Source organism: Electrophorus electricus, chromosome 12 (genome assembly GCF_013358815.1).
Source record: "Electrophorus electricus isolate fEleEle1 chromosome 12, fEleEle1.pri, whole genome shotgun sequence".
NCBI classification, from domain to species: Eukaryota; Metazoa; Chordata; class Actinopteri; order Gymnotiformes; family Gymnotidae; genus Electrophorus; species Electrophorus electricus.
This window is the reverse complement of record NC_049546.1, coordinates 1,953,109-1,979,712: the sequence shown is the minus strand read 5'-3', so window position 1 is coordinate 1,979,712 and position 26,604 is coordinate 1,953,109. Positions and strand designations below refer to the sequence as shown.

At 47.9% G+C, this 26,604-nt stretch overlaps 2 protein-coding genes across 2 annotated transcripts in view; one reads left to right on the top strand and one right to left on the bottom strand.

Annotated features, from left to right (window-relative positions):
* The window catches only part of znrf1 (zinc and ring finger 1), a 30,806-nt gene extending 9,366 nt beyond the window's left edge, over positions 1 to 21,440 (bottom strand). Inside the window, exons 1-2 of the mRNA XM_027029243.2 lie at positions 20,001 to 21,440; positions 2,041 to 2,136 (exon numbers count right to left, since the gene is read on the bottom strand). Of these exons, the coding sequence (XP_026885044.1) occupies positions 2,041 to 2,136; positions 20,001 to 20,385 (481 nt within the window). The 5' untranslated portion in view covers positions 20,386 to 21,440. The remainder of the gene's footprint in view (positions 1 to 2,040; positions 2,137 to 20,000) is intronic.
* Positions 21,441 to 22,540: 1,100 nt separating this feature from the next.
* On the top strand, positions 22,541 to 26,221 carry gins3 (GINS complex subunit 3). The gene is made up of 3 exons (XM_027029233.2): positions 22,541 to 22,744; positions 23,398 to 23,631; positions 24,724 to 26,221. Exons 1-3 carry the CDS (start codon positions 22,574 to 22,576, stop codon positions 24,952 to 24,954), a joined length of 636 nt encoding a protein of 211 aa, XP_026885034.1. The 5' UTR covers positions 22,541 to 22,573; the 3' UTR covers positions 24,955 to 26,221.
* Positions 26,222 to 26,604: the final 383 nt, after the last annotated feature.

The window sequence follows — 26,604 nt, the reverse complement described above, 5'->3', positions numbered from 1 at the left end:
ACACAGCATGTTTCGACGGTTCTGTGGATTTGTATTAGTGAATATGTGCTTTGGTATATGGCAAAGATAGACTGTTTTATATTGAAAGGCCACAATAAGGAAAATTCATATGGCTTATCTAGAAATTACGTTTTAGTTTTATGACTTGTCTTTCATATTATAAAAGTTTTTCTTTCATTCTTCACTTCAGTTGATCTTTCCCACAGTGTTTATTTATTTTTTAACCCTTTAGCTCTTAGATATACTTATTAATCCGTGCAACCAGACAAATACCAACATTTACATTTTGGCCATCTCAAGTTAACCACAGTATGACTCTGGTAGATCTCTGGTAGAGCTGAACTCACCAAAGCTACTGAGTACATGCAAAAGCTTGGTGTATATACGCTGTTCACACACATGATTCGGTTTTCTTCTTCTTTTCTTCTTGCCTGCAACACACCCACTGCCTAAGTGCACATGTTTTTAGGTTGCACACACAAATTAGAACTCAGTAAATCAGGGCCTGTACGTGTTACGTGTGGGTTTGTCCTTGCATGAGTCTGCCTCAGGTCTGCTCTGTGCACGGTTGCTTTCAAACACAGCACGTTGAGAGCTGCTACATTCCCTGAACCTAAATATAGTACAGCCCAACCGCCCAGTGGTCTTGCATTTATGTAGCTTTCTTGGTGCGAGCTATACTTCGGACAGAAAAAAAACAAAAAAAAGTTTTTCTCATGGGGATCAAGTCTCCTCATGTCATATGTCAAACTCAGTATCTCTCTCACACACACACACACACACACACAATAGTGGTGTCTGAACACCTGTGTCCTACGGTGAGAAGAAGCAGTACGGTGTGTACTGCAAAAATAAGATTAGCTGCAGCATACGTGTGTGCATGTTTGTCTGACTGAGGCATAGATGAGACAGACATGACAGAATGATGGCACTGATTACATCAGGCAGCTCAGGGACACCTGGGTCATAGAGGCCTGAGTCTTGAGCGCTAGAGTCCTGTGTCCTAGAGGCCTGAGTCCTGAGTCCTAGAGACCTGAGTCCTGAGTGCTAGAGTGCTGAGTCCCAGAGGCCTGGGTCCTGAGTCCTAGAGTCCTAGAGGCCTGGGTCCTAGAGGCAGTGGAAAAAGACTTCCTAATCCATATCTGCTTTCTTACTGCAATTTCCATCTGCATTCATTCTCTTCTTTGCCACTTCTCTGACACTCTCTCTGTCTGTCTGTCTATCTCTCTCTCTCTTTCTCTCTCTGACACACTGTCTGTCTCTCTCTTAGATTCTGTCTGTCACTCTCTGTCTCTGTCTGTTCTCTTTGTCTTTCTGTCTCTCTGACACTGTCTGTCTCTCTGTCTAACATGTTCTCTTTTCTTTCCGTCTCTGTCTGTCTCTTTTTTGTTCCCTGTCTCTCATTTTCTCTCTCTTCTCTTAATCTTACATGATCTGTGATTCTCACACGGTCAAATCACCCTGGTCATAAAAGTGTGTGTGTGTGTGTGTGTGTGTCTATGCGACACACACACTCTACCACCGTGCAGGCTGGTCTTTAGAGTGCTATGACACGACACACCTGGGCACACATCCCTCAGCCGTTACTGACGTCATGATCTGCCCTTTCTGCTCTAAGCCAGTGCTTCCCAGTCCAGTCCTCAGGAACCCAACCCAGTCCAGTGCACGGGAACCCAGTCCAGGCCGTGTTTCTACTCTGCTTCAGCTCCAGGCACACCCAGGTCTGATCAATGAGAACATGTTCTGGGTGAGGGTTCCTCACTTGGAGGCCTCTGCTTTAGCCACTACATACAGGGTGTAATAAAGGTGTGTGTGTGTGTGTGTGTTGGGGGGGTGGGGGGGTAATGGGGAAAAAAATTAAAAAGCGAAAGAAACAGAGTGACAGAGAGAGGGAGTGAGACAGTTGGTCATCCAGAATTCACAGGCAAAGGCATGAGAGGAGGAGAGGAGAGAGAGAGGGCCAAACAGAGGAATACTCCGCCATTAATGCAGGATTAAAGTGGACAAAGCAATGAGCACAGAGGTAAAGGTGTGGCTTACCGTTGTAGGAGAGGCGGGGCTTACTCAGACACATGATGAAGTGAACTTCCATTTCATTGGATGCCACCGACTTGGAGCATACAGGACACTTGAAACCTGCACATGGGGAGAGGCAGCGTAAGATGGAGCCAATCACCAAGCTTTTTGATGAGGGACACAGCCGCACTGTCAATCACTGTCAAACTGGCCAAACAAACATGTTCCACTTCACAGTCAGTCAAAGCCACTGCAAGACAGAACACTAAACTGTCTTTTCCCCTACTGATCTGGGGCCAGCCCTTACAAGCCTAACCTCAGAGTACGAGGGCGGTTACCAGCACCAGTGCTGTCTCAGGTCTGACCCCTGGGGGCCATCAGCAGCAGCACAGAGAGGAAGTGTTGCAGAGAGATTCATTCACACATTTATCCCCAGGAAAGAGTTTTTTGGCCTTCACACACACACACACGTGGAACGTCACCCACAGGTTGGCATTCAGACACACCCAGAACCACCCGTGCTCTTCACTGACCCAGAGCAGTAATCCACACACACACACACACACACACACACACACACACACACACACACACACACACACACACACACACACACACACACAGAGGTCAGTCACCACACTTTTCCGGAGAGAGTTCAACTTTAACACCAGCGGTGAGACACAAGCCTTTTGTCTAAACTCATTGCAACATTTAAAAAAAAAATTATTACAAGATTATGTGACATGTAATGTTTTATCTCCAATATCTATAAGTCCAAGCAAAAACATTGGCTGAATCCCACAGAGCCTGTCTAATGTGACAACAAACAAACAAACAAGACTGTAACAAACTTCTGTTGGTCACTTTAAAAGCTAAAAATATGTCTATTGTTCAGCCAGTCAGCCTCAGTCGCTGGTCTATACATTCCTGAGTGCAATAGCAGATAGCGATAATGGGATGAAGGTCACCTTTTCCATGGAAACGGGATGAAGATATGGTCAGCTTTTCCATGGAAAAGCTGACCATATCTTCATCCCGTTTCCATGGAAAAGCTGTCCTTATCTCTTATACGGGATGAAGAGGAGGTCAACTTTTTTATGGAAATGGGATTATGATAATGCCAGCTTTTCAGGAGGAAGGTATGTTGAGGGATGAAGGTAAGTTCAGCTTTTCCATGGAAATGAGTCAGCCGCTGGAGACGCGGCTGCATCATGACCAGGTTATCCGGTAAGCATGACAAAGCAGATCTGGAGAAATCTCACTAAACCTCACTAGGCCCCTGGCCAGGGGCTGTGCCTATGGAAGAATGAGTGTAGTCTTAGTAACCCTGTTATTTAGGGGAAGTAGAGAGAGAGAGAGAGAGAGAGTGAAAGAGCAAGTGTGTGTGTATGTTAGAGAGAGTGAATTAGAGTACAGGGTATGTAGTGTGTATACAGCTGTTTACTCCTCAGTTCTTCATCTGTGTTTGTGTACATGTTACTTGTGTTGCTTTGGCAATAGAATCTGATTCTGTCATGTCAATAAAGCTCAATGAAATTGAAACTAAAAATTCAGAGTGAGAGAGAGAGAGAAAGAGAATGAGAAAAGGAGGGAGAGAGATCTGTAACGGAGAGGCGGCAGCATGCTGAGCTCTGAGAGGGAACACCGGCACGTCTGGGCCAGTAGCAGGAGCCGCACTCACTCATGAAGAAGGATGGAGCTCTAAAGCCCCAGGCCTCGTGCCCCTCTCCCCGACCAGCGCCACCAGTAACCCCACCTCCCCACTATCCAAGGACCAATGACCCACTTTCCCCTGGATCCCTGGAGACACGAGACACAGCGGAACATGGAGAGGAGAAGCGCAGAGGGAGGTGTGCGATGGTGCGTGTTGAAGAAAACACACCTGACGTGAGTTGCAGGGAGAAGGAGAAACACACCGTATGGGAGGAAAGGTGGAGAACAAGGGAGACAGAGAGAGAGAGAGCGCGAGAGAGAGAGAGAAAGCGCGAGGGTAGAGAGGGGATGTGGAAGTGAGAAGGGAGGATGTCTCTTACAGTGACCTCCTTTAATAAGCTCAGTGCACTTAGCTGAAGCTGAACTTGGAGCAGTTCCTTTGTGCACTGTAGAGCAATGGAGGAGACTCAAGTGTCTGCACCGCAGAGACAACCACTGCACTGCAGCGACGACCACTGCACTGCAGAGACGACCACTGTACTGTAGACACACACACACTGCACCACAGGGACAATCACTGCACTGCACAGACGACCACTGTACTGTAGACACACACACTGCACCACAGAGACGACCACTGCACTGCAGACATACGCACTGCACCGCAGAGATGACAACTGCACTGCACAATCGGCCACTGTACTGTAGACACATGCACTGCACCGCAGAGACGACCACTGCATCGCACACATGCACTGCACCGCAGAGACAACCACTGCACCGCAGACACCCACTGCACCGCAGAGACCCGCACTGCCCCAGAGACGACCATTGTACTGCAGACACCCACTGCACTGCAGAGATGACCACTGCACTGCAGACACGCGCACTGCACCGCAGAGACGACCACTGCACTGCAGAGACATCCACTGCACCAACAAGCAGTCACTTATACATAAAACTTGCTTCCAAACGACTTCTCTCCCACTCTGTGTATGTCTGTGTGTGTGTGTGAGACCTCCACTGACCACCTCACAGTAGACACTGTCAATACTTCAAGACACTCCTGGCCTGTTTTAAGTCTCTCAAACAGCAGTATGAGTATTTAATAGCATGCACAGTACTGCCTGGCCTCATGTACACTTCAGTAAACAGGACTGGGCTTGTCTTTAATGCAAGACAAATGTGAGAGCACAATGTTCATGTGTGTGTGTGTGTGTGTGTGTGTGTGTGTGTGTGTGTGTGTGTGTGCACATACTTTGTTTTTCTCTGTGGGGGTGGGATGCCTACATGACAGAAAACTCTAGTGGTGTGCAAACATTTAGCAGATGAGGAAAATGTCATCTGAAACCCTAACAGACTCAAAAAAGCTCTTTAGAGCAAAAGATTAAAAAAGTGTTATAAATATGCCAGAACAGTATATGTGTGTCTTTGAGTTAGAGAGAGTGTGTGTGAGAGAGACTGTGTGTGTGTTTTAGAATGTGAGAGGGAGACAGTGTGTGATTGAGAGTTTCTGTGCTAGAGACTGTGTGTGTATTTGAGAGAATGTGTGTGTGAGAGAGAGAGTGTGTTTGAGTGAGTGTGTGTGTTGTTTAAGAGACACAGACTGTGTGCGTATTGGAGAGTGTGTGTGTGTTTTAGAGACTTGCTTACACATTCAAAGAAGGACTTAAGGGGGACACCAACGGCTTCCTAAACTCACTGAAAAAAGATAGCAAAGGATGAGGCTGAGTATATGGCTCTGGTAGAGTGTGTGTGTGTATGTGTGTGTGTGTGTGCGCGCGCGCACATGAGTATGAGTGTGAGTGTGTGTGGGTGTGTGTGTGAGTGTGTGTGTGTGTGAGTGAGTGTATGTATGTGTGTGTGAGTGTGTGTGTGTGTGTGTGTGTGTGTGTGTGTGTGTGTGTGTGTGTGTGTGCGAGCATGAGTGTGACTGTGTGTGTGTGTGTGTTTGACCTTAATACCTGTGACTCATTTTAGCTGACACACTGAGGCACCTGTAGATCAGTGGGAGATTGCGAGGATGTGCAGATTGTGAGTTTGAGTGTGTCTCAGTCTGATTCTCAAACGACAGAAGAATCAGACTCTGTTTTATAAACTGCCTGCCCCTACTAAAGACATGTCTGATGACCATGCAGAATTTGAGTGTGTCTCAGTCTGATTACCAAGAGAGGAGAATCAGACTCTGGTTTATGAACTGATGGTCCCTCCTGCAGACTTAGTCCTACTTCCCCTGAGAGGGGAAATTATGCACTTCACAGAACAATGGAGAAGTCTCACAGCCCGACCCAAGAACCTTGCGAAACTACAATGTCACACTTCCATCCTCGGGCAGACGACAAGCTCAGTGTTGGTGTCTGTTCTGTTTTCTGTTGCTGAGTGGAGGTTGCAACTGCTCGAACACAAACGCTGCACTGCAAACTTCTCTCAGCCACACAAAGACTGCGACTGAGTTTTAACGGCTTCTAACTGGTCTTAAACCGGGGCACTCTGCTTTTTCTGCTCCCTGTCCACTGTCACACAAGACGCCTGGACAGACAACTATCGGTCATCCTCTTGGGGTCGTCTCTCCACTGATCAGTGCTATGTTAGCGTGTCACAGAGTCACGTACGTGGTTGAACAAATCGCCCATACCTCATGACCGGCTAACTGCAGAAAGTCCCAGCTCTAAATGCCAGTCAGTTTGGAGTGGTGTGAAATGTTTTGAGTTCTCATTGGTCAGCACATTCCTTTTGAAGAGTAGGAAAGATGTTACTTGGTTTTATCAGCTCAGATTAGATTTCATGGTAGTGAGCATTTCTGCATTTTAAAGAGCAAGAAGTCCTTTTTACCTCCAAAAAGTAGCAAATATTTATGAAAGTGTTCATTTATTTTATATACTGGTGTAGATCAAGTAAAATGCACACATGAGATTTGCTATGTAGTCCTCACGTGAACCAATTCATGCTCCACAGAGAGGGTCCCTCACGTGGAGGTGGTCGTGATTGAAATAGATTTAATACAGAATCTCTGAAACATCCAGGCCACTAGGGGTTAGTACAATGGCTGTTTCATAATGTGAAGAAGAATCATGAGAAAAACAACGTATTGCCCCTTTAAAGCATAGACTTAATCCAAAAATACTAACATGGCTAAGAATGAATGAAAGCCAATAGGGAACAGACAGCATGAATCATTAGCATGAAGACATTTGGCATCTAAGCAGGTAACGATGTTAGCAACCAGAGCATTTTGGCTGATATATTTCTTTAAATTTACTAGCTAATGTCCTGGTGTCCCAGAAGCCTTCTCTGAAATGGCAAAATGACAAAAAAAGTAATAATTGAAAATTATTACCACAGTCCTGCAAAAACAAAACAAAACAAAACATTGTGGTAACCAATGACAGCATCATTAACAATGCACAACCTCGTGCCTGATCTGTTTGAGCCTGACTAGCTGATCTGTCCCTGCTTTGCATTTTAAAGTGTGAGGAGGGTTTTCACCGAGGTGAAGGATCCCCACACCTCTCTCCCTCTCCTCAGCGTGAAGCTGAGGTCCTTACACCACCTCAGGTAGAATCTTGCCGCTGTACACAGCAGTAAAATACAATGACGGGGATTTTTATACCTGTTCAGGTTTAAACAGGAGACGAGCTTTAACAATGACAGACTTCACACACAAGCATGATAAACGCAGGGCAATAAATACATCAGACATCTTCAGTGAGAAAATAAATCCAAAAGGAGTTTAGTCTACATCATCAGATATTCTCTGATCGGCAGACATGCAGAACAGCCCCTGGGGAACAGCGGGACGGTCCTCTGAGCTACGACGTCCAGGGTGTCTTTCCTGAGCGTCCACCTGCAGGGACCTGCTGTCACACAGAGCTCATTCTTCTTCTGACCCCACGTCACGTCTGGCTTGTCGACCTTTACTCTTGGCCCCAGAGGCGGAGCCAATCTCATTTCCTTCCCTTCAATTCAATTTCACTTTGTGCAATTCAGTTGCAGAAGCTCAGATTCAACCTGCAGCCTGTCTGACATTCACTGGTACATGTTAAAGCAGATTTGCCTAAAACAAGCTGAGTAACTGGACATGTCTCCTGGACCGCGTTTACGTCATGAGCTCACTGCACGGCTCGGGGACGCACTCGGACGAGTCGCTACTAGCTGGACGCAGAGGGTGACACCTCAATTGGCAACCCTCCAGCCCAGAGTCGCTTCTCACTGGGCCCTGACCGCAGAGAGCCCGGCTACGGGGGCCCCGCCTGCACCGTCCCATGACCCCCACCATGGGTAGCCTGCGCTGCTGTCATGGCCCGCGGCCGACACTCACAGAGCAGGGGCCTACGTGACCCTGGGGACTCTGTTCGTCTCGCCGCCCGTGCCTTTCTGGCAACCCCCTGAGAGCGGCTCACCCGGTCTGCTCGTGGGCTCGACAGGAGCGCTAGCCAATGGTTTCGCTTTAAGGGCTAACTTTCTTTTACACTTTGACCTTCACTAAGCAGAACCGCCCGACTAGACCTCTGCTGAGAATGCATTGGCGATGGTGTGTGTGTGTGTGTGTGTGTGTGTGTGTGAGTTCACTTTGAGTTGGCGTGGGTGTATAAACCATCAGATAAGACCAAAGAAGAGGAAGGAAGTGACATAGTGTGAAAATAACCCGACTGTGCCAGGTTTCTGTTCGCACGTAGTACAGCTGCGCGGCCGTTCGGGGTGTGTCTCAGCACAGCGTGCGTCCCGAGAGCATGCCCACGTCACAACGGTTCACACGGCCTCAATGAAGAGTACACGGATGGCGTTCTACTGTCTGTCCCTGTAGCAGGCCGAGAGAATCTGTGCTCCGCAGCCGAGCCAAAATGGCTGAACCCACACGGGAGGGTCCGCAGCTCAGGCTGGTACAGATCAAAGTGGCGTCCTTGTGTCTTTACTCTGTGTAAACATTCGTTCACCAACTGGGCCAGTAACCCCAAGCTTTAACTGAACTGCTTACCTTATCATTGTTGTCTAAACAATGAACTCACCAGTTGCCACATGGGAAGTGTGTGGGGCCTTGGGGGTGGGGTGGGGGGGTTTGCTATTTAGCCCTTGGGCATCTAAAATGAAGTGCACCAATAAATGTTCATGCGCCATAAAGCTCTGGCTAATAAAATGGCTGCAGCGTTAACCGCCGGCATTTCAGCAGCTTGTGGTACAAACCGTATGAACGATTAAAGAACTGGAGTCAGACAGGGCTGGGACGATGCTAAAAAGGGCCTGGCCTGTCTTTGGACTGGGATAACATCCCTGAAGTTCGTCTGAGTGAAACTGAGCCTGCTGGACTGGGCCAACGACAGCAAGGACGCTCAGTGATGGAGTTCTGGTGATGGTCACCTTGAAGGATTGAACAGCATCGCGACAGGAAGCGGACCCACTTCCCAGGTGTAAATGTAATCAGAGATGGGTGAAGTGTCAATCTTTTACAAAGTCTTTTATGAAACATTCTCCCCATTGCAGATGGGAATTCATCGTGGGCCAGCCAGTCAAAAGACTGATTTAGACATTAGATTGATTTAGGCTTGTGTCTCATCTAAACTGATTTAGGCTTGTGTCTCGTCTAAACCAGCACCTCACTGTTCAGGACCAGACATGTCAGGAACATTCCCTACTCACTAATCACCAGACCTGCAAGCCCATACACATGAGCTCGTCTGATATAAGGGTGTGTGTGTGCTACCTATCAGGCTATTACAGGGTATGTTATTTTAAGAAATGTGTGTGTGTGTGTGTGTGTGTGTGAGAACAAAAGAGAGGGCTAAGAAATCTATGACATATAGAGATAACATACATACTACAAACAGAGTCATGACAGTGAGGTTTGTGTGACAATAATAGTGAGTGTATAATAGTATATAATAGTGAGTGTGTGTCAGGTTGTGTGTGCTGGTGAGCCTGTGTCAGTTTGTGTGTGCTGGTGAGCGTGTGTCAGTGTTATGTGTGCTGGTGAGTGTGTGTTAGGTTGTGTGTGCTGGTGAGTGTGTGTTAGGCTGTGTGTGCTGGTAAGTGTGTGTCAGTTTATGTGTGGTGGTGAGTGTGTCAGATTGTGTGTGGTGGTGTGTGTGTGTGTGTGTGTGTGTCAGGTTGTGTGTGGTGGTGAGTGTGTGTGTGTGTGTCAGTGTTGTGAGAGTGTGTGTGTGTGTGTGTCAGTGTTGTATGTGGTGGTGTGTGTGTGTGTGTGTGTGTCAGGTTGTGTGCGGTGGTGAGTGTGTGTGTGTCAGTGTTGTGTGTGGTGGTGAGTGTATGTGTGTGTCAGGTTGTGTGTGGTGGTGAGTGTGTGTGTGTGTGTGTGTCAGTGTTGTATGTGGTGGTGTGTGTGTGTGTGTGTCAGGTTGTGTGTGGTGGTGACTGTGTGTGTCAGATTGTGTGTGGTGGTGAGTGTGTGTGTGTGAGGTTGTGTGTGCTGGTGAGTGTGTGTGTGTCAGGTTGTGCGTGCTGGTGAGTGTGTGTGCGCGTGTCAGGTTGTGTGTGCGTGTCAGGTTGTGTGTGCTGGTGAGTGTGTGTGTCAGATTGTGCGGTGGTGAGTGTGTGTGTGTGTGTGTCAGTGTTGTGTGTGGTGGTGAGTGTGTGTGTGTGTCAGTGTTGTGTGTGGTGGTGAGTGTGTGTGTGTGTCAGTGTTGTGTGTGTGTGTGGTGAGTGCGTGTGTCAAGTGTTGTGTGTGTGGTGAGTGTGTGTGTGTCAGGTTGTGTGCTGGTGAGGGTGTGTGTGTCAGTGTTGTGTGTGGTGGTGAGTGTGTGTGTGTGTTTGTCAGGTTGTGTGCTGGTGAGTGTGTGTGTGTCAGGTTGTTTGTGGTGTGTGTGCCAGTGTTGTGTGTGTGGTGAGTGTGTGTGTGTCGGTGTTGTGTGTGTAGTGAGTGTGTGTGTGTCAGGTTGTATGGTGGTGTGTGTGGGTGTGTGTCAGATTGTGTGTGGTGGTGAGTGTGTGTGTGTGTCAGGTTGTGTGTGGTGGTGAGTGTGTGTGTCAGATTGTGTGGTGGTGAGTGTGTGTGTGTCAGGTTGTGTGCGGTGGTGAGTGTGTGTGTGTGTGTGTCAGTGTTGTGTGTGGTGGTGAGTGTGTGTGTGTGTGTGTGTCAGTGTTGTGTGTGCGTGGTGAGTGTGTGTGTCAAGTGTTGTGTGTGTGGTCAGTGTGTGTGTGTCAGGTTGTGTGCTGGTGAGGGTGTGTGTGTCAGTGTTGTGTGTGGTGGTGAGTGTGTGTGTGTGTTTGTCAGGTTGTGTGCTGGTGAGTGTGTGTGTGTCAGGTTGTTTGTGGTGTGTGTGCCAGTGTTGTGTGTGTGGTGAGTGTGTGTGTGTCGGTGTTGTGTGTGTAGTGAGTGTGTGTGTGTCAGGTTGTATGGTGGTGTGTGTGGGTGTGTGTCAGATTGTGTGTGGTGGTGAGTGTGTGTGTGTGTGTCAGGTTGTGTGTGCTGGTGAGTGTGTGTGTGTGTCAGGTTGTGTGTGCTGGTGAGTGTGTGTGTGTCAGGTTGTGTGCGGTGGTGAGTGTGTGTGTGTGTCAGGCTGTGTGTGCTGGTGAGTGTGTGTGTGTGTGTCAGGTTATGTGTGTGGTGAGTGTGTGTGTGTGTGTCAGGTTGTATGGTGGTGTGTGTGTGGTGAGTGTGTGTGTGTGGTGAGTGTGTGTGTCAAGTGTTGTGTGCTGGTGTGTGTGAGTGTGTCAGGTTGTGTGGTGGTGTGTGTATATGTGAGTGTGTGTGTGTCAGTGTTGTGTGTGTGGTGAGGGTGTGTGTGTCAGTGTTGTGTGTGTGCTGAGTGTGTGTGTGTGGTGAGTGTGTGTGTCAAGTGTTGTGTGTGTGGTGAGTGTGTGTGTGTCAGTGTTGTGTGTGTGGTGAGGGGGTGTGTGTCAGTGTTGTATGGTGGTGTGTGTGGGGTGAGTGTGTGTGTCAAGTGTTGTGTGTGTGGTGAGTGTGTGTGTGTGTGTGTGTGTGTGTCAGGCTGTGTGTGCTGTTGAGTGTGTGTGTGTGTGTGTCAAGTGTTGTGTGTGTGGTGAGTGTGTGTGTGTGTCAGGCTGTGTGTGCTGGTGAGTGTGTGTGTGTCAGGTTGTGTGCTGCTGAGTGTGTGTGTCAGGTTGTGTGTGTGGTGAGTGTGTGTGTGTGTGTGTGTCAGTGTTGTGTGTGTGGTGAGTGTGTGTGTGGTGAGTGTGTGTGTCAAGTGTTGTGTGTGTGGTGAGTGTGTGTGTGTGTCAGTGTTGTGTGTGTGGTGAGTGTGAGAGTGTGTGTGTGTGTGTCAGGTTGTGTGGTGGTGTGTGTGTATGTCAGTGTTGTGTGTGTGGTGAGTGTGTGTGTGTGTCAAGTGTTGTGTGTGTGGTGAGTGTGTGGTGAGTGTGTGTGTCAAGTGTTGTGTGTGTGGTGAGTGTGTGTGTCAAGTGTTGTGTGGTGGTGTGTGTATGTGTGTGTGTGTCAGTGTTGTGTGTGGTGGTGAGTGTGTGTCAGTGTTGTGTGTGTGTGGTGAGTGTGTATGTCAAGTGTTGTGTGTGTGGTGAGTGTGTGTGTGTTGGTGTTGTGTGTGTGGTGAGTGTGTGTCAGTGTTGTGTGTGTGTAGTGAGTGTGTATGTCAAGTGTTGTGTGTGTGGTGAGTGTGTGTGTGTGTCAGGTTGTATGGTGGTGTGTGTGTGGTGAGTGTGTGTGTCAAGTGTTCTGTGTGTGGTGAGTGTGTGTGTGTGTGTCAGTGTTGTGTGTGAGAGTGTGTGTGTGTGTCAGGTTGTGTGGTGGTGTGTGTGTATGTGTGTGTGTGTGTGTGTGTGTCAGTGTTGTGTGTGTGTGGTGAGTGTGTGTCAGTGTTGTGTGTGTGTGGTGAGTGTGTGTGTCAAGTGTTGTGTCTGTGGTGAGTGTGTGTGTGTCAGTGTCGTGTGTGTGGTGAGGGTGTGTGTGTTAGTGTTGTGTGTGTGTGGTGAGTGTGTGTGTGTGTGTGTGTCAGTGTTGTGTGTGTGGTGAGTGTGTGTGTGTGTCAAGTGTTGTGTGTGTGGTGAGTGTGTGTGTCAAGTGTTGTGTGTGTGGTGAGTGTGTGTGTCAAGTGTTGTGTGGTGGTGTGTGTATGTGTGTGTGTGTCAGTGTTGTGTGTGGTGGTGAGTGTGTGTGTCAAGTGTTGTGTGTGTGGTGAGTGTGTGTGTCAAGTGTTGTGTGGTGGTGTGTGTATGTGTGTGTGTGTCAGTGTTGTGTGTGGTGGTGAGTGTGTGTCAGTGTTGTGTGTGTGTGGTGAGTGTGTATGTCAAGTGTTGTGTGTGTGGTGAGTATGTGTGTGTCAAGTGTTGTGTGTGTGACAGTGTTGTGTGTGCTGGTGAGTGTGTGTGTGTCAGGTTGTGTGCTGGTGAGTGTGTGTGTGTCAGGTTGTGTGTGTGGTGAGTGTGTGTGTCAAGTGTTGTGTGTGTGGTGAGTGTGTGTGTGTGTGTGTCAGTGTTGTGTGTGTGGTGAGTGTGTGTGTCAAGTGTTGTGTGGTGGTGTGTGTGAGAGTGTGTGTGTGTGTGTCAGGTTGTGTGGTGGTGTGTGTATGTGTGTGTGTGAGTGTGTGTGTCAGGTTGTGTGGTGGTGTGTGTATGTGTGTGTGTGAGTGTGTGTGTCAGGTTGTGTGGTGGTGTGTGTATGTGTGTGTGTGTCAGGTTGTGTGGTGGTGTGTGTATGTGTGAGTGTGTGTGCGTCAGGTTGTGTGGTGGTGTGTGTATGTGTGTATGTGTGTGTGTGTGTGTATGTCAGGTTGTGTGGTGGTGTGTGTATGTGTGTGTGTGAGTGTGTGTGTCAGGTTAAGTGGTGGTGTGTGTGAGTGTGTGTGTCAGGTTGTGTGGTGGTGTGTGTATGTGTGTGTGTGAGTGTGTGTGTCAGGTTGTGTGGTGGTGTGTGTATGTGTGTGTGTGAGTGTGTGTGTCAGGTTGTGTGGTGGTGTGTGTATGTGAGTATGTGTGTCAGGTTGTGTGGTGGTGTGTGTATGTGTGTGTGTGAGTGTGTGTGGTGGTGTGTGTGGTGGTGGTGTGTGTGTGAGTGTGTGTGTCAGGTTGTGTGGTGGTGTGTGTATGTGTGTGTGTGAGTGTGTGTCAGGTTGTGTGGTGGTGTGTGTATGTGTGTGTGTGAGTGTGTGTGGTGGTGTGTGTGTGTGAGTGTGTGTGTCAGGTTGTGTGGTGGTGTGTGTATGTGAGTGTGTGTGTCAGGTTGTGTGGTGGTGTGTGTATGTGTGTGTATGTGTGTGTGTGAGTGTGTGTGTCAGGTTGTGTGGTGGTGTGTGTATGTGTGTGTGTGAGTGTGTGTGTCAGGTTGTGTGGTGGTGTGTGTATGTGTGTGTGAGTGTGTGTGTCAGGTTGTGTGGTGGTGTGTGTATGTGTGTGTGTGTGAGTGTGTGTGTCAGGTTGTGTGGTGGTGTGTGTATGTGTGTATGTGAGTGTGTGTGTCAGGTTGTGTGGTGGTGTGTGTATGTGAGTATGTGTGTCAGGTTGTGTGGTGGTGTGTGTATGTGTGTGTGTGAGTGTGTGTGGTGGTGTGTGTGTGTGAGTGTGTGTGTCAGGTTGTGTGGTGGTGTGTGTATGTGTGTGTGTGAGTGTGTGTGTCAGGTTGTGTGGTGGTGTGTGTATGTGTGTGTGTGAGTGTGTGTGTCAGGTTGTGTGGTGGTGTGTGTATGTGTGTGTATGTGTGTGTGTGAGTGTGTGTGTCAGGTTGTGTGGTGGTGTGTGTATGTGTGTGTATGAGTGTGTGTGTCAGGTTGATCTCACGTCATCAGCACCCTCCCCCACCACCTGGCAGACGGAGGCAGAGACATCGGCCCAAACATGGGTCTTCCCATGACATCACACGCAACTCCAACACTCTCTCTCTCTCTCTCTCTCCTTTTCAACTTGTAGCAACTCTTTACCTTCAGGCGGAAAAGAACAGCTGTTTCCATGGCAACAGGAGAACGAGCGAGAGGTAATGACATAGCGAGGAAAAGTGGTGTGTGTGTGTGTGTGTGTGTGTGTGTTGACAGGCCAAGGGCTAGGGGACAGGAGCACACACTCCCTATTTTCATTCCCTAAACTTTTCCGATAAAAAAGATTTTTTTTTAATTGCTTTTCAGTTGCCATCAATATGGGAGTGGGATCTCTTCCCAGATACCCCGGAGAGGAGGGTTAGTGGGCGGTGTCAGGTCAGAGGGCTTCAGGGCGGAGGGCTACAGAACCTGTCAGGGAACAGTGCTGGGTGTTTGGCTGGCCCTGGCTATGGATCCACAAGCTCTTTGCCTCTGCTCCATGGCAACAGTTGTCATGGCCTCTAGCTCTGAGCGGGGCTTGGCTGATTGGCTGCTTGTTTGTAGTGTTGGCATTGCGGTCTGGCAGCTGTCACTCACACAAGCACAGCCTAGAACACGTCAAACAGGAAGTTGAAGAGGTCAATCTCACTCCCTTCCTCTCACCCTCTCTATGCCGTTTATCAAGTGTGGAGTGTGTAAGGTAGAGTGAACTGGGTAGAGTGGAGTATGTAAGGTAGAGTGGCGTGTGTAAGGGTAGTGTGGAGTGTGTAAGGGTAGAATGGAGTGTGAACTGTGTAAGGGTAGTGTGGAGTGTGTAAGGGTAGAGTAGAGTGTGTAAGGTAGAGTGGAGTGTGTAAGGGTAGAGTGGAGTGTATGGGGTAGTGTGGAGTGTATAGGGGTGATGTGGAGCATAAAGGGGTGATGTGTATATGGGGTATATGGGGATATATGTATAAGTATATGGGGATAATGTGGCATGTATAGGGGTAGTGTTGAGTGTGTAAGGGTAGTGTGGAGTGTATAGGGGTAGAATGGAGTGTATAGGGGTAGTGTAAGGGTAGAGGGTAGAGTGTGTTAGTGTAGTGTAGTGTGTAGTGTGTAAGGGTAGAATGAAGTGTATAGGGGTAGTGTGGAGTGTGTAAGGGTGATGTGGAGTGTAAAGGGGTGATGTAAAGTATATGGGGATAATGTGGAGTGTATTGGGGTAGTGTTGAGTGTGTAAGGGTAGAATGAAGTGTATAGGGGTAGTGTGGAGTGTGTAAGGGTAATGTGGAGTGTATAGGGGATGTGTGGAGTGTACAGGGGTAATGTGGAGTGTATGGGGTAGTGTGGCGTGTGTAAGGGTAGTTTGAAGTGTATATGGTTAGTGTGGAGTGTATATGGTTAGTGTGGATTATATGGGGTAATGTGGAGTGCATATGGGTAGTGTGGAGTGTATGGGGTAGTGTGGGGTGTATAGGGGTAATGTGGAGTATATAGGGTTAGTGTGGATTATATAGGGGTAATGTGGAGTGTATAGGGTTACTGTGGATTATATATGGGTAATGTGGAGTGTATAGGGGTAATGTGGAGTGTATGGGGTAGTGTGCAGTGTGTTAGGGTAATGTGGAGTGTATAGGGGTAATGCGGAGTGTATAGGGGTAGTGTGGCATGTGTAAGGGTAGTGTGCAGTGTGTAAGGGTAGTGTGCAGTGTGTAAGGGTAGTGTGCAGTATGTTAGGGTAGTGTGGAGTGTATGGGGTAGTGTGGCATGTGTAAGGGTAATGTGGAGTGTATAGGGGTAGTGTGGAGTGTATAGGGCTAATGTGGAATATATAGGGTTAATGTGGATAATATAGGGGTAATGTGGAGTGTATAGGGTTACTGTGGATTATATATGGGTAATGTGGAGTGTATAGGGGTAGTGTGTAGTGTGTTAGGGTAGTGTGCAGTGTGTAAGGGTAATGTGGAGTGTATAGGAGTAATGTTGAGTGTATAGGGGTAGTGTACAGTGTGTAAGGGTAATGTGCAGTGTGTAAGGGTAGAGTGCAGTGTGTAAGGGTAATGTGAAGTGTATAGGGTTACTGTGGATTATATATGGGTAATGTGGAGTGTATAGGGGTAGTGTGCAGTGTGTTAGGGTAGTGTGCAGTGTGTTAGGGTAATGTGCAGTGTGTAAGGGTAATGTGGATTGTATAGGAATAATGTGGAGTATATAGGGATAGTGCGCAGTGTGTAAGGGTAATGTGGAGTGTATAGAGCTAATGTAGAGTGTATAGGGGTAGTGTGGTATGTGCAGCGTGTAAGGTTAGTGTGCAGCATGTAAGGGTAATGTGCAGTGTGTAAGGGTAGAGTGCAGTGTGTAAAGGTAATGTGTAGTGTGTAAGAGTAGTGTGCAGTGTGTAAGGGTAATGTGGAGTTTATACTGGTAGTGTGGCATGTATAAGGGTAATGTGGAGTGTACAGGGGTAATGCAGCGTGTATAGGGGTAGTATGGAGCGTATAGGGGTAGTGTGGCATGTGTAAGGGCAGTGTGCAGTGTGTAAGGGCAGTGTGCAGTGTGTAAGGGGTGTGCAGTATGTAAGAGTAATGTGCAGTGTGTAAGGGTAGTGTGCAGTATGTAAGGGTAGTGTGCAGTGTGTAAGGGCAGTGTGCAGTATGTAAGAGTAGTGTGCAGTGTGTAAGGGTAATGTGGAGTTTATACTGGTAGTGTGGCATGTATAAGGGTAATGTGGAGTGTACAGGGGTAATGCAGCGTGTATAGGGGTAGTATGGAGCGTATAGGGGTAGTGTGGCATGTGTAAGGGTAGTGTGCAGTGTGTAAGGGCAGTGTGCAGTGTGTAAGGGGTGTGCAGTATGTAAGAGTAATGTGCAGTGTGTAAGGGGTGTGCAGTGTGTAAGGGTAGTGTGCAGTATGTAAGGGTAGTGTGCAGTGTGTAATGGCAGTGTGCAGTGTGTAATGGCAGTGTGCAGTGTGTAAGGGGTGTGCAGTGTGTAAGGGTAGTGTGCAGTGTGTAAGGGTAATGTGCAGTATGTAAAGATAGTGTGCAGTATGTAAGGGTAGTGTGCAGTGTGTAAGGGTAGTGTGCAGTGTGTAAGGGCAGTGTGCATTGTATAAGGGTGCTGTCTGGGTTGCTGGCTGCTTCAAGCTGCATGCAAGTGTGCATCTTGAGAACAGCCATGACAAGCGACAGGGTTGTCATGGAAACAACCACCCTCATTCAGTTCTACCATGGAGAGCGTTTTGGTGTGTGTGTGCTCAGACGTCATGCGAGTCTCCTGAACTATTTGTGTTTTTATTACCTGTGTATGTAAAAAGGCTGAGTGTGTTAAGCTAAGTTTGATATATCCAGTCACTAGACTCTTTTTATGTGTGAACGTGTGTATGATTGTGTGTATTTAGATTTGCATGAATACCTAATATATTTAAAAAGCTAAGGGAAAGAGAAGGGAGAACAACAATCAGAGAGAAAGAGAGAGAGAGAGGAGAGGGAATTAGAGGACAGAGAGAGAGAGAGAGAGAGGGAGGAGAGAGAGAGAGAGAGAGAAGGAATATAATGAAATGGAGAGTGATTTATATTCTTGAATCATGCTACCTCGAGATTCACAAAGTTGTCAGAAGCTATTTCACAATCCCATCACTCCTATAAAAGTCAACATGGAACTGTTGGCAGTGCCAGCGAATGCTGGGAGGACCAAAGCTACATGTGTGTGCACTTCAGAGGCCAAAGTGTGAATGCTGCCATCGTGCTCAGTCAACTCACAGCCTGGGAGCAATCCCTTGTTGCTCTGATAGGTGAACGATTACTCTGGCCTACCACAGAAGTGTAATTAAAAAGATCAGTGGTACAGGAGCGTTTGCTTTGCTAACACACGCGTGACGAGTGTTTAGCCCATCTTTTATAATGACCACAGCAGACCTTCACTAAATGACACAGACTTCAACTGTTTCATGTGGTTTTGAGTGGAACTGCACACATAAATATGTAGAATCTCAAATGAACGATTCTGATCAAGGATCTTCTGCCGCAAGTCTACGCGATCATGGTTGCGAACTGCGCCGTCGACAACACTCTGACCTGACACTGCTGACCCTGACATGTATGACCCACGGGTCATGATTAGGCACAAAGAAATTGCTGCACTTGACGCTTTGGGGACATCTCTTCATGATTCACTATAACCGACCCTTTTCCTCAGCGGTCTGGAGTTGTGGACTCCTCAGTAAGAACTCTGCTCAGAGAGAACGCAGTCGAACCTTACTGTTTCCCCGGCTGAACTCTCTCACGAAGTGGTGGGGAGCAGGAGGAGCAGCCCAGGCATGAGGAAGGAGGAGAAGCACCTGACTGGAAGTGCCTTCTGCAGTCGGGTGATATACTGAAGGCAATGACTCGGTTTTACCAAGGATGGCCAGCAACAGAACGGTGTTTACGTGAGGGGTGACGCTAGAGATGAAGAAACACAGAACAGACCGTCTTGCCTCGAGGCACGCCAACCCAACCAAAAAACAAGAGACGATCCACAACATTCAGAAACATGTCATGTGTCGGGCAATAAATAAGTAAAAAAAACCCCCACCACCCTCTTATATTGGTTTGACTTCCAAGTAGAAACAGCCTTATAAGACCTTATGCACAGTCCGACTATGGTGTCCAGCGGACTATTGTTCCATTTCAACTCGGTTAATATGCTTTTTTTTTTGGGGGGGGGGGGGGGGGGCATGTCTCCTCTGTCCACCCCTCCAAAACTATGCCTGTATATTAACATTCAAATAATGTAAGAGACACTGGTCAGTCACTCGGAGCATCTGAAGTACACGGTTTCAAAGTTGCATGATCAAGTCTGTATACTGTGGACCAGTTGATACCTTTTAGCTCTTCTGATATCCAAAACAACCAGCTCAAATGTATATTTTGAAAGAATGAAACATGTGATAAGACACAAAGGTCTGTGGTTTAGGAGATCCCAACCTTGTATTGGCCACACTTTTATTACTTTCTACATCCAATACATGGGCCCCACCCTTCAGATCCACTGGCTGACTCCTTCCAGTCAATATGACACTGTATGATAACCTGTAGTCGGTTAGATATTGTAACGCGCACACACTCGATACTTTGGTTCCAAATCTGCTATGAACTGGGAAAAGCAGGACAAAACAAAACAAAACAAAGTCAAGGATGTTGCCATCCGACACCGTTGTCTCCGGAGGCCTCGCTGCGGGGTTTGCTAACAAGCACCGAGGGACCCTGGCCAGTGGCATCAGCGCGCGCAGCTCGGGCCCCGGCAAGCCCGGTCACATGGACATCCGAGGTTCGCGTGCCTGCCCCCCCCCCCCTCCATGATAATTGTCTCGACTAGACTTGGCATCCAGGCTCGTTAACGGTGGAAGCTTCAGCCAGACGCTCGGGACTGGCTACGCCGCGCTCGCTCAGAGACCGCGCCTCCTGCGCGTACACGTGCCCACGCGCACAACGCGCACAGACTGCACGTGGACGTTTGACGTTCAAAACCACGGTAACAAATTTGATCTGGAAAACAAAAAAAAAAAACCCAAAAACCAAAAAACAACCAAACAACAAGAAAAAAACAAACAAACTCGCGTTTATACCGCTGGCAGCGATCCGTTGGCACTTACCGCTATGGGCGCTGAACCATCGGGGCGCGATGTGGAGGGGCAGGGTGTCTGCCAACGAGCCGCGCGATCCCAGGTAAAGCACACCGTCCGTATGGTGTCCGCCGCCCGTTTCCCGGTAGCCGTTACCGTGAGCTGAATCCGAGCCAGATCCCCCTCCGGCTCTGTCCGAGTCTGTTCCTCGAGGGGTGTAAAAGCCGAACGGCACCGCGGCGTTGTGGTCGATGCCCATTCCTGCCACGGAGCTCACTGACCGGCTGCGCAAGCCCATTGCGCCCCCGGGTCGGTAGTGCCCGAAGTGGGCCGAGGGTGGTACCGCGCTGTCATCTGTCGAGACACCGGGAAAAGCACCCCGGGGCCGCCCCGCCGTACTCTGCTTGCCCCCCATCCAAAGTAGCCGTGAAAAATGGGTGGGGGTGTCGTGAAAAAAAGAGGGGGGGGGGGCTCCGCCGTTAGAGAAGAGCCGTCGCTCGTGTCGCCCCCGAAACGCCGGTGTGCGGTTGTTTTCACGCTTCCTCCACCAACGACAACACAGGCGCCAGAGATCTGGGGTGTCAGGTGTGACTGAAGCAGCTGCGTCTACGAGACGCGACAGCCCATTTTCCCGGTCGGATCACGGGCGACCCAAACGTCCCGATTCGCGTGCACCGAGAGGAGAAGCTCGAGGAGATCAACAGAGGATGCAACCCGCCCCCCCACCCCCCACCCCCAAAAGCACGACTTCGCACGATTCAATTCAACAGAAAAACGCGCAAGTAGGTTCAGTGCCCGGGACAAGCCGCCTAAAACCGCAGCAGCAACGATGACAAGCTCGCGGCGTAGCAGCCTCACAATGGCACCGTCTTTTAAACTTCAGCGCGGACAGCTTCGGGATTTTAGCCGTGGCATCCGCAGCCGCGTGTCCACCGGCGCTATGCCCAGGTGCGCTTGTTCCCCGCCTAGCGTGCAAATTCGGGTCACCGTGTGCCGCTCCCCTGCGCTCGCGGATCCGTGCGCTCGCTCGCTCGCTCACTCGCGCGCACTGCCTGCTGCTGCTGCGAGACAATGGACGCGTTTACTGCGCATACGCGGATAAAGCAGAGAGGCGAGATGCGGAGGCCCGGGAGGACGAGCTTCGATCTCCAACTGATATCCAAAAGAATCCGCTATTAGGACGGAGCGTTGCCGTTTCTCCGTGAGCGAGAGTCCCCTGTCCCCTGTCCACCGAGACCCAGCAGTTTTACAAAGTTAACACCGTGGCCGCACGCAAATCTCAGCGTAGCAACCATGCAGGCCTACACGTTTACAGACATTCACTTCTAAATGACTAAACCCCCGCTTGGAGTAAAATTTCTTTTATCGGCAACAAGGCAAAGCTGTTAAAAGCGCGACTGAGTTTAAATAACGGAGAACGTTCCCGTTCGTGCATAGTCACGCGCATAACGGTGTCCCCACGAGTCATGCGCATAAGTCAGTGCATGATTTAATATTAACAAATGTCAGCGCATAGAAGTGGGCATTTACAGAGAGCATGAGGTGCAAAACAAAGGCTGTCTGAGAAATGAGAGTCGCAGTCTTTGTTGCTTTGATCTGTTCAATACTGTCAAACTCCAAACAGGACTCGTGATGTCCGCTGGTCCGTAACTCCGGTTCCTCCCCTCCTCGTTAAGGCCACTGCGCGCTTTCTAAATGTAATGTCAGTGTTGCAAGCTGAAGTGGCATCCAAGACCCTGGACTACAGTACCATAGTCTGATGCCTGCGAGACAGATAAAACCCAGGCAGAGCGCGTACACCACATCGTGCAGTACAATAACTTGGTCTGCTTCTAAAAACCACACAATTCAGATAGAGATCACTTTACCCTCCCTAACCACGGAGCACTACGGAATACATGTGCTGTGCAGTATAAACATGTCGTGGTGTAAGGGATGGATGCTGCAAGAAACTCCGCAGTACTCAGTACATTAAAGTTTATGTAGCCTAATGAACTAGGGTTCAAGTAAAGGTGTAGCCCGCTGAAAAACAAAGGCATGCTGTCATCGGTACGGAGCAGCACTGTGACACCGCCACCTAGTGGCCGCTAGGTAAAGTCAGTTCAAGTATTTCGCAATTAATAAAGCTCTTCATAGGGATATACTGAAACATTGAGACAGATGTTGGCCAAAGTAATAACTGCGGATTTCTAATCTTGACAAAACATAGATTTCCCCCCTCATTTAGTTAAATATGGTCTAGAATTGCCAGTACATTACTATTCTGGAAACATTCATACTACGTTGAATGTTCCGAGTCCGGTCACAAACTGACCACACAAGAGTAGCGTTTCATTGTCAGAAACGTGGAAAAATAAACGTTGTTACAGAATGTGGATAAACCATTTATAACTCTTTAAAAAATAAATAACTGCCAAGCTCGCTATTAGATAGGCCTATAACATCGTAGACTTAGCTCTGCTATCGACTTTTTCTGCCTGCTCGCCGGGTGCTACCCTTTGAAGAAGGGCGCCAAAGTTTCGCCGGCCCGTCAGCTCAAGGGTTAGCGTTAGCTTGGCTAACTCCCCCCCCCCCCCCCACCCCACCCTTCCAACAGGAGCCAAATGGATACCCGGTCCTACATGCCTGTCCCCCCTGGGGTCGGGACGGAGGAGAATGTCTTTTCCCTCGACGACATTTTACTGTCACAGGAGCGTCTGCCCTGCAGGACGGAGAGTGTCTTTCCTGGACTCGGCTTTGTGGACAAGTCCAGCGACTCGCGCCACATACCTGAGGTAACTTGTCCTCTCCTCGCTAGCCATGTATGCTAACGCTAGATAAACGTTATAGCGCCATTACTTTGGGACCATGTCCTGCTCTACTTGGACTTTACATCTCTGCTCAACACCGAGCTAGAGATAAGTTAACTATTTAGTCGCTAAATAGCTTAACCTGTCTAAAGGTGCTCGTTTTCTAGCTATGTCTAGACAACTAACCCGGCGTTAGCTAAGCTAACTAGCTAAGTTAAACTAATGAACAGTTGCACGGGTTTTATCCTCAGCATATGTTCTTAAATAAAGCTTTTCGAGTTTAAGGGTATACCAAATCATTTTCGTTTTACTAATAAGAATGCATAGTTATTGTGATGTGCGTAGTTATAAGTTAGTTGGCTCCCTAGGTTATCGACCTAATATTACGGTGTAAGGATATACCTACTATAGTCACTTAACATCCCAGTCTGGATAAAGCCTTTTACACCTGGGAACATATGGGGCACGTCGGTTTGTCAATGTAAGGGTAGTAAGTGAAAGTAATGGACAACATGCAAATCTAAATTATAGAAATTATTATTTTTTTCTTTGTGTTTGGATGTGTTCTTATTTGTGTTTTGGGTCTGGTTGCCTGCCTGCCTGCCTGCGTGTGTGTGTGTGTGTGTGTGTGTGTCTAGGGCACTAAGATGGAGATACCCCTGTGGCTGGCTAAGGGTCTGTATGAGAGGAAGCGTCGTGTTATTTCCGTGGAGCTGCCCAGAGTGTACCGTGAAGGCTGGCGGACGGTGTTTGGAGCTGACGCCAACGTGGTGGACCTCCACACAATGGGCCCTTACTACTATGGTTTGGGCTCCCAGATGCTCCACTTCGACAGCCCCGAGAACTCGGAGATCGCTCAGTGTGTCCTACAGGTCGGTGCTGAAGTCGGACCCACCCAGGCAGTGAAGGGGGCGGTGGGCGAAACGACAGATGTTTGTTTTAATTTGCTTTTCAAATTTGACTGCCAGAACCTTGCGTTTATCATCAGACATGACCAATAGATAAACGCAGAGCTTGATTGGATTGACGTCTAGTTGAGGTTTTCATGCCATCGTCAGCCAGCAGGGGGAGCTCCTTGCACACCTCATCGAGTATACCTCGTTGCTGGGCAGACTGGCCTTGCCAGCCGGGTGGCAGTCAGAGCAGCTGCCCCCTGTAGCTCAGCGCCTGCTGGGGGCTCCTTCCATGGACTCCCACTCGGGGACCTTTTGCCTCCCATAGGGAGAAAAGGCTTCCAATAATTATGTCCTCAAAGAGCAGCTTTGTGTTCTGGGCTGTGTGTATCACGGCCACATGAAATCATTTGAGACCATGTATCACCATGCAATGTTTCACAGGGCGCTCAGAACATGTGCTTGTACACACGTGCTTTTGTGTGTATGTGTGTATTTGGGCATTTGTGGGCATTGATGAGTGTTGACAGGTGTTGCTTCCACGTGTTACCTTATTAACGGAAGATTTCAGCTGAGACTGATCATCTCTGGGGATTCTGTATGTTTTTTTTTGTTTTTTTTTAATAAAGGCACCAGTTTGGTTTAATACATGCCCACACACCCTGACAAATGGACTTTTACTGGGGGTTCTCCTGAATACCAGTAAACTAGTTTCTGCAACAAATAATACTTGCATTTATCCTCTCTCTCTGTCTCTTTTTCTTTCTTTCTTTCTTTCTTTCTTTCTTTCTTTCTTTCTTTCTTTCTTTCTCGTCCAGCACAGCTTGGTTATTTGCCCTGCTTGAACACACGTGATGCATCCCTTCGCTAGATTTGTGTTTAAGTAGGGAAATGTAGTCTGGTGAAATTGGACCATCGCTCCTGTTGGAGAGAAACTCTTGTGCTATATTTCCATTACTGCCGACTGTGTTGCTATATTTTTGTAATTTCTGTCTCTGGTACTATATTTCCGTAACTCATGATTGGAGCGTTAACATGGCTACACTCTTCTGATCTCCCCATCGTGGCTAGACCTTCATCGGCCGCTTCCGCCGCACCATGGACTCGTCCCAGAATGCCTACAATGAAGACACGTCTGTGCTGGTGGAGAAACTGGACTGCCTAGAGAGAGCGCTGTTCAGGGCCGGCCAGAGCGGCCTCAACGCCTTCCAGCTGTGGGAGAAAGGCCTTGCCTCCCATCTCACAGCATCCAGCCTCGTCACCAACTACCGCAAGAGGAAGCTCGCTGACCTGCAGGCCTGACTAGACAATCGTAGATACGTGGATCAGAGAGTGCCACATGAGGTCTGTGGTCTGTGAACATGTGGGGATGTGATTGTGTGCATAAGTGTGTTATGGGACATTTCATCTTGAATGTACTTCTAATCTTCTTCTGAATTAATTTTAAATAAGTGTCAAAAATACTGCAATTTTGTGATGTTTTCTGTTCTCTTGTAAGACTTGAATAATGTAATGTATTGAACCAAACAGTAAACTAATATAATGGGAATATACAGAATATATTGACGTTCTTTCTTAACTCAGTTTTCAAGGTCTAAGATTCCATTGGTTTTTGTAGTTTTTTTATTTTTTATGTTAAGGCTTTGTGTGGGTTTTTTGTTTTGTTTTTAAATTAAAATACTGTTGCAACCCATCAACAAAAATATGAGCTGGAGTTTAGGCACAGGAATGTCCACAGATGGTGAGGGTATCACCAACAAAAATTACAGGAGTTCTAATCACAGCGCTGCTCAGAGTTCTGTTTTTCCGTGTTATAATCATTGGTAGAATCCCTGGCCAGCATAGTTTGCAGGTGGTACATTTTGTCATTTCTATTAAGAGACGAGATTCTCTGCATTGCCAGTTTTTGTTTTTGTTTGTTTGTTTTGGTTTTGTGTGTGAGTGAGCACACAAAAGATGATAAATGGAAGATAAACATCTCATACAGTGGAAGTCATGCCATCTTTGTGTCATTTTTGCATCCATTTGAACCCCAGCAATTTTGCACTTTGTTTCACACTTTAGCGTTGGTGTGCAGGCTTTGCCTTTTGTGGGACCAGAGACAGTGCTGCTTATTCTGGCTTAACTGAGGTCTGAGGCAGGTGGGGTTTGTGGTTCTGGTTGCTGCAAGGTGTTGGAAGCTGGTCTCTCTCAGCACTGGCATGGTTGTGGTAAGGCAGGTCCTATTAAAATGATAGTTACTGGGTGTTTCTGGTTTCATGATTAGGCCACGGGGGCTCGGTGTTCAGCAGTGGAATTTGAACAGCCGTACTCCCCCATATACTGAGCTGGTTATAGGCGGTTCTAGTTTATTTTCAGCCGGTCTTGTGGATTCCGTTTATAGGAATAGCCATGTGGGAAATTGGAAATGTAATGTTTAAGATTCAAGATTCATGATTCATACTGTGAAAAGGTCTTAGGCACCCAAGAAATTTTTATAATACTTATCTGGCTGGTAAATGTATATGTGCATGTAAAATACCATATAACACTGGTAAATGCTTTGCTATTAAACATGAATGCAAATGGTGCTAATTTCAGTGGAAAATTATTATTATTATTATTATTTTATTACATTTTTTTTTTTCTCTGTTTTTTCAAGTGTCCTGCTGGGCTGTTCTGAAAACAGTGCCCTTTTGACTGTCATGGTAATGACTTCAAACTGCCTGGATCACCATTAAGGCCCACATGTGTCCAATTACAGAGCAGAACAGAGCGGAGTTCTGCCCTCAGCATAGCTAATGCCCTGTAGGATCAATGGGATGGAAACGGCACAAGAAGCAGCCAAAGTGTGGATAGGAAGCCTGGCAGAATTTACTGGGGTGGTACATAGTTTAGGATAAATAATGTAAATGAGTGGCCAAGGTAAGGACTTCAATAAACAGTGGCGGAATTCTAAAATCTGTTTTTAAA

What these genes read in the sequence shown, in the direction of transcription:
- gins3 (XM_027029233.2), top strand. Translation starts at nt 22,574, where the DNA reads ATGGATACCCGGTCCTACATGCCTGTCCCCCCTGGGGTCGGGACGGAG. An exon ending in ACTCGCGCCACATACCTGAG is followed by an intron (nt 22,745 to 23,397) that starts GTAACTTGTCCT and finishes GTGTGTGTCTAG; the next exon opens with GGCACTAAGATGGAGATACC. An exon ending in TCGCTCAGTGTGTCCTACAG is followed by an intron (nt 23,632 to 24,723) that starts GTCGGTGCTGAA and finishes CATCGTGGCTAG; the next exon opens with ACCTTCATCGGCCGCTTCCG.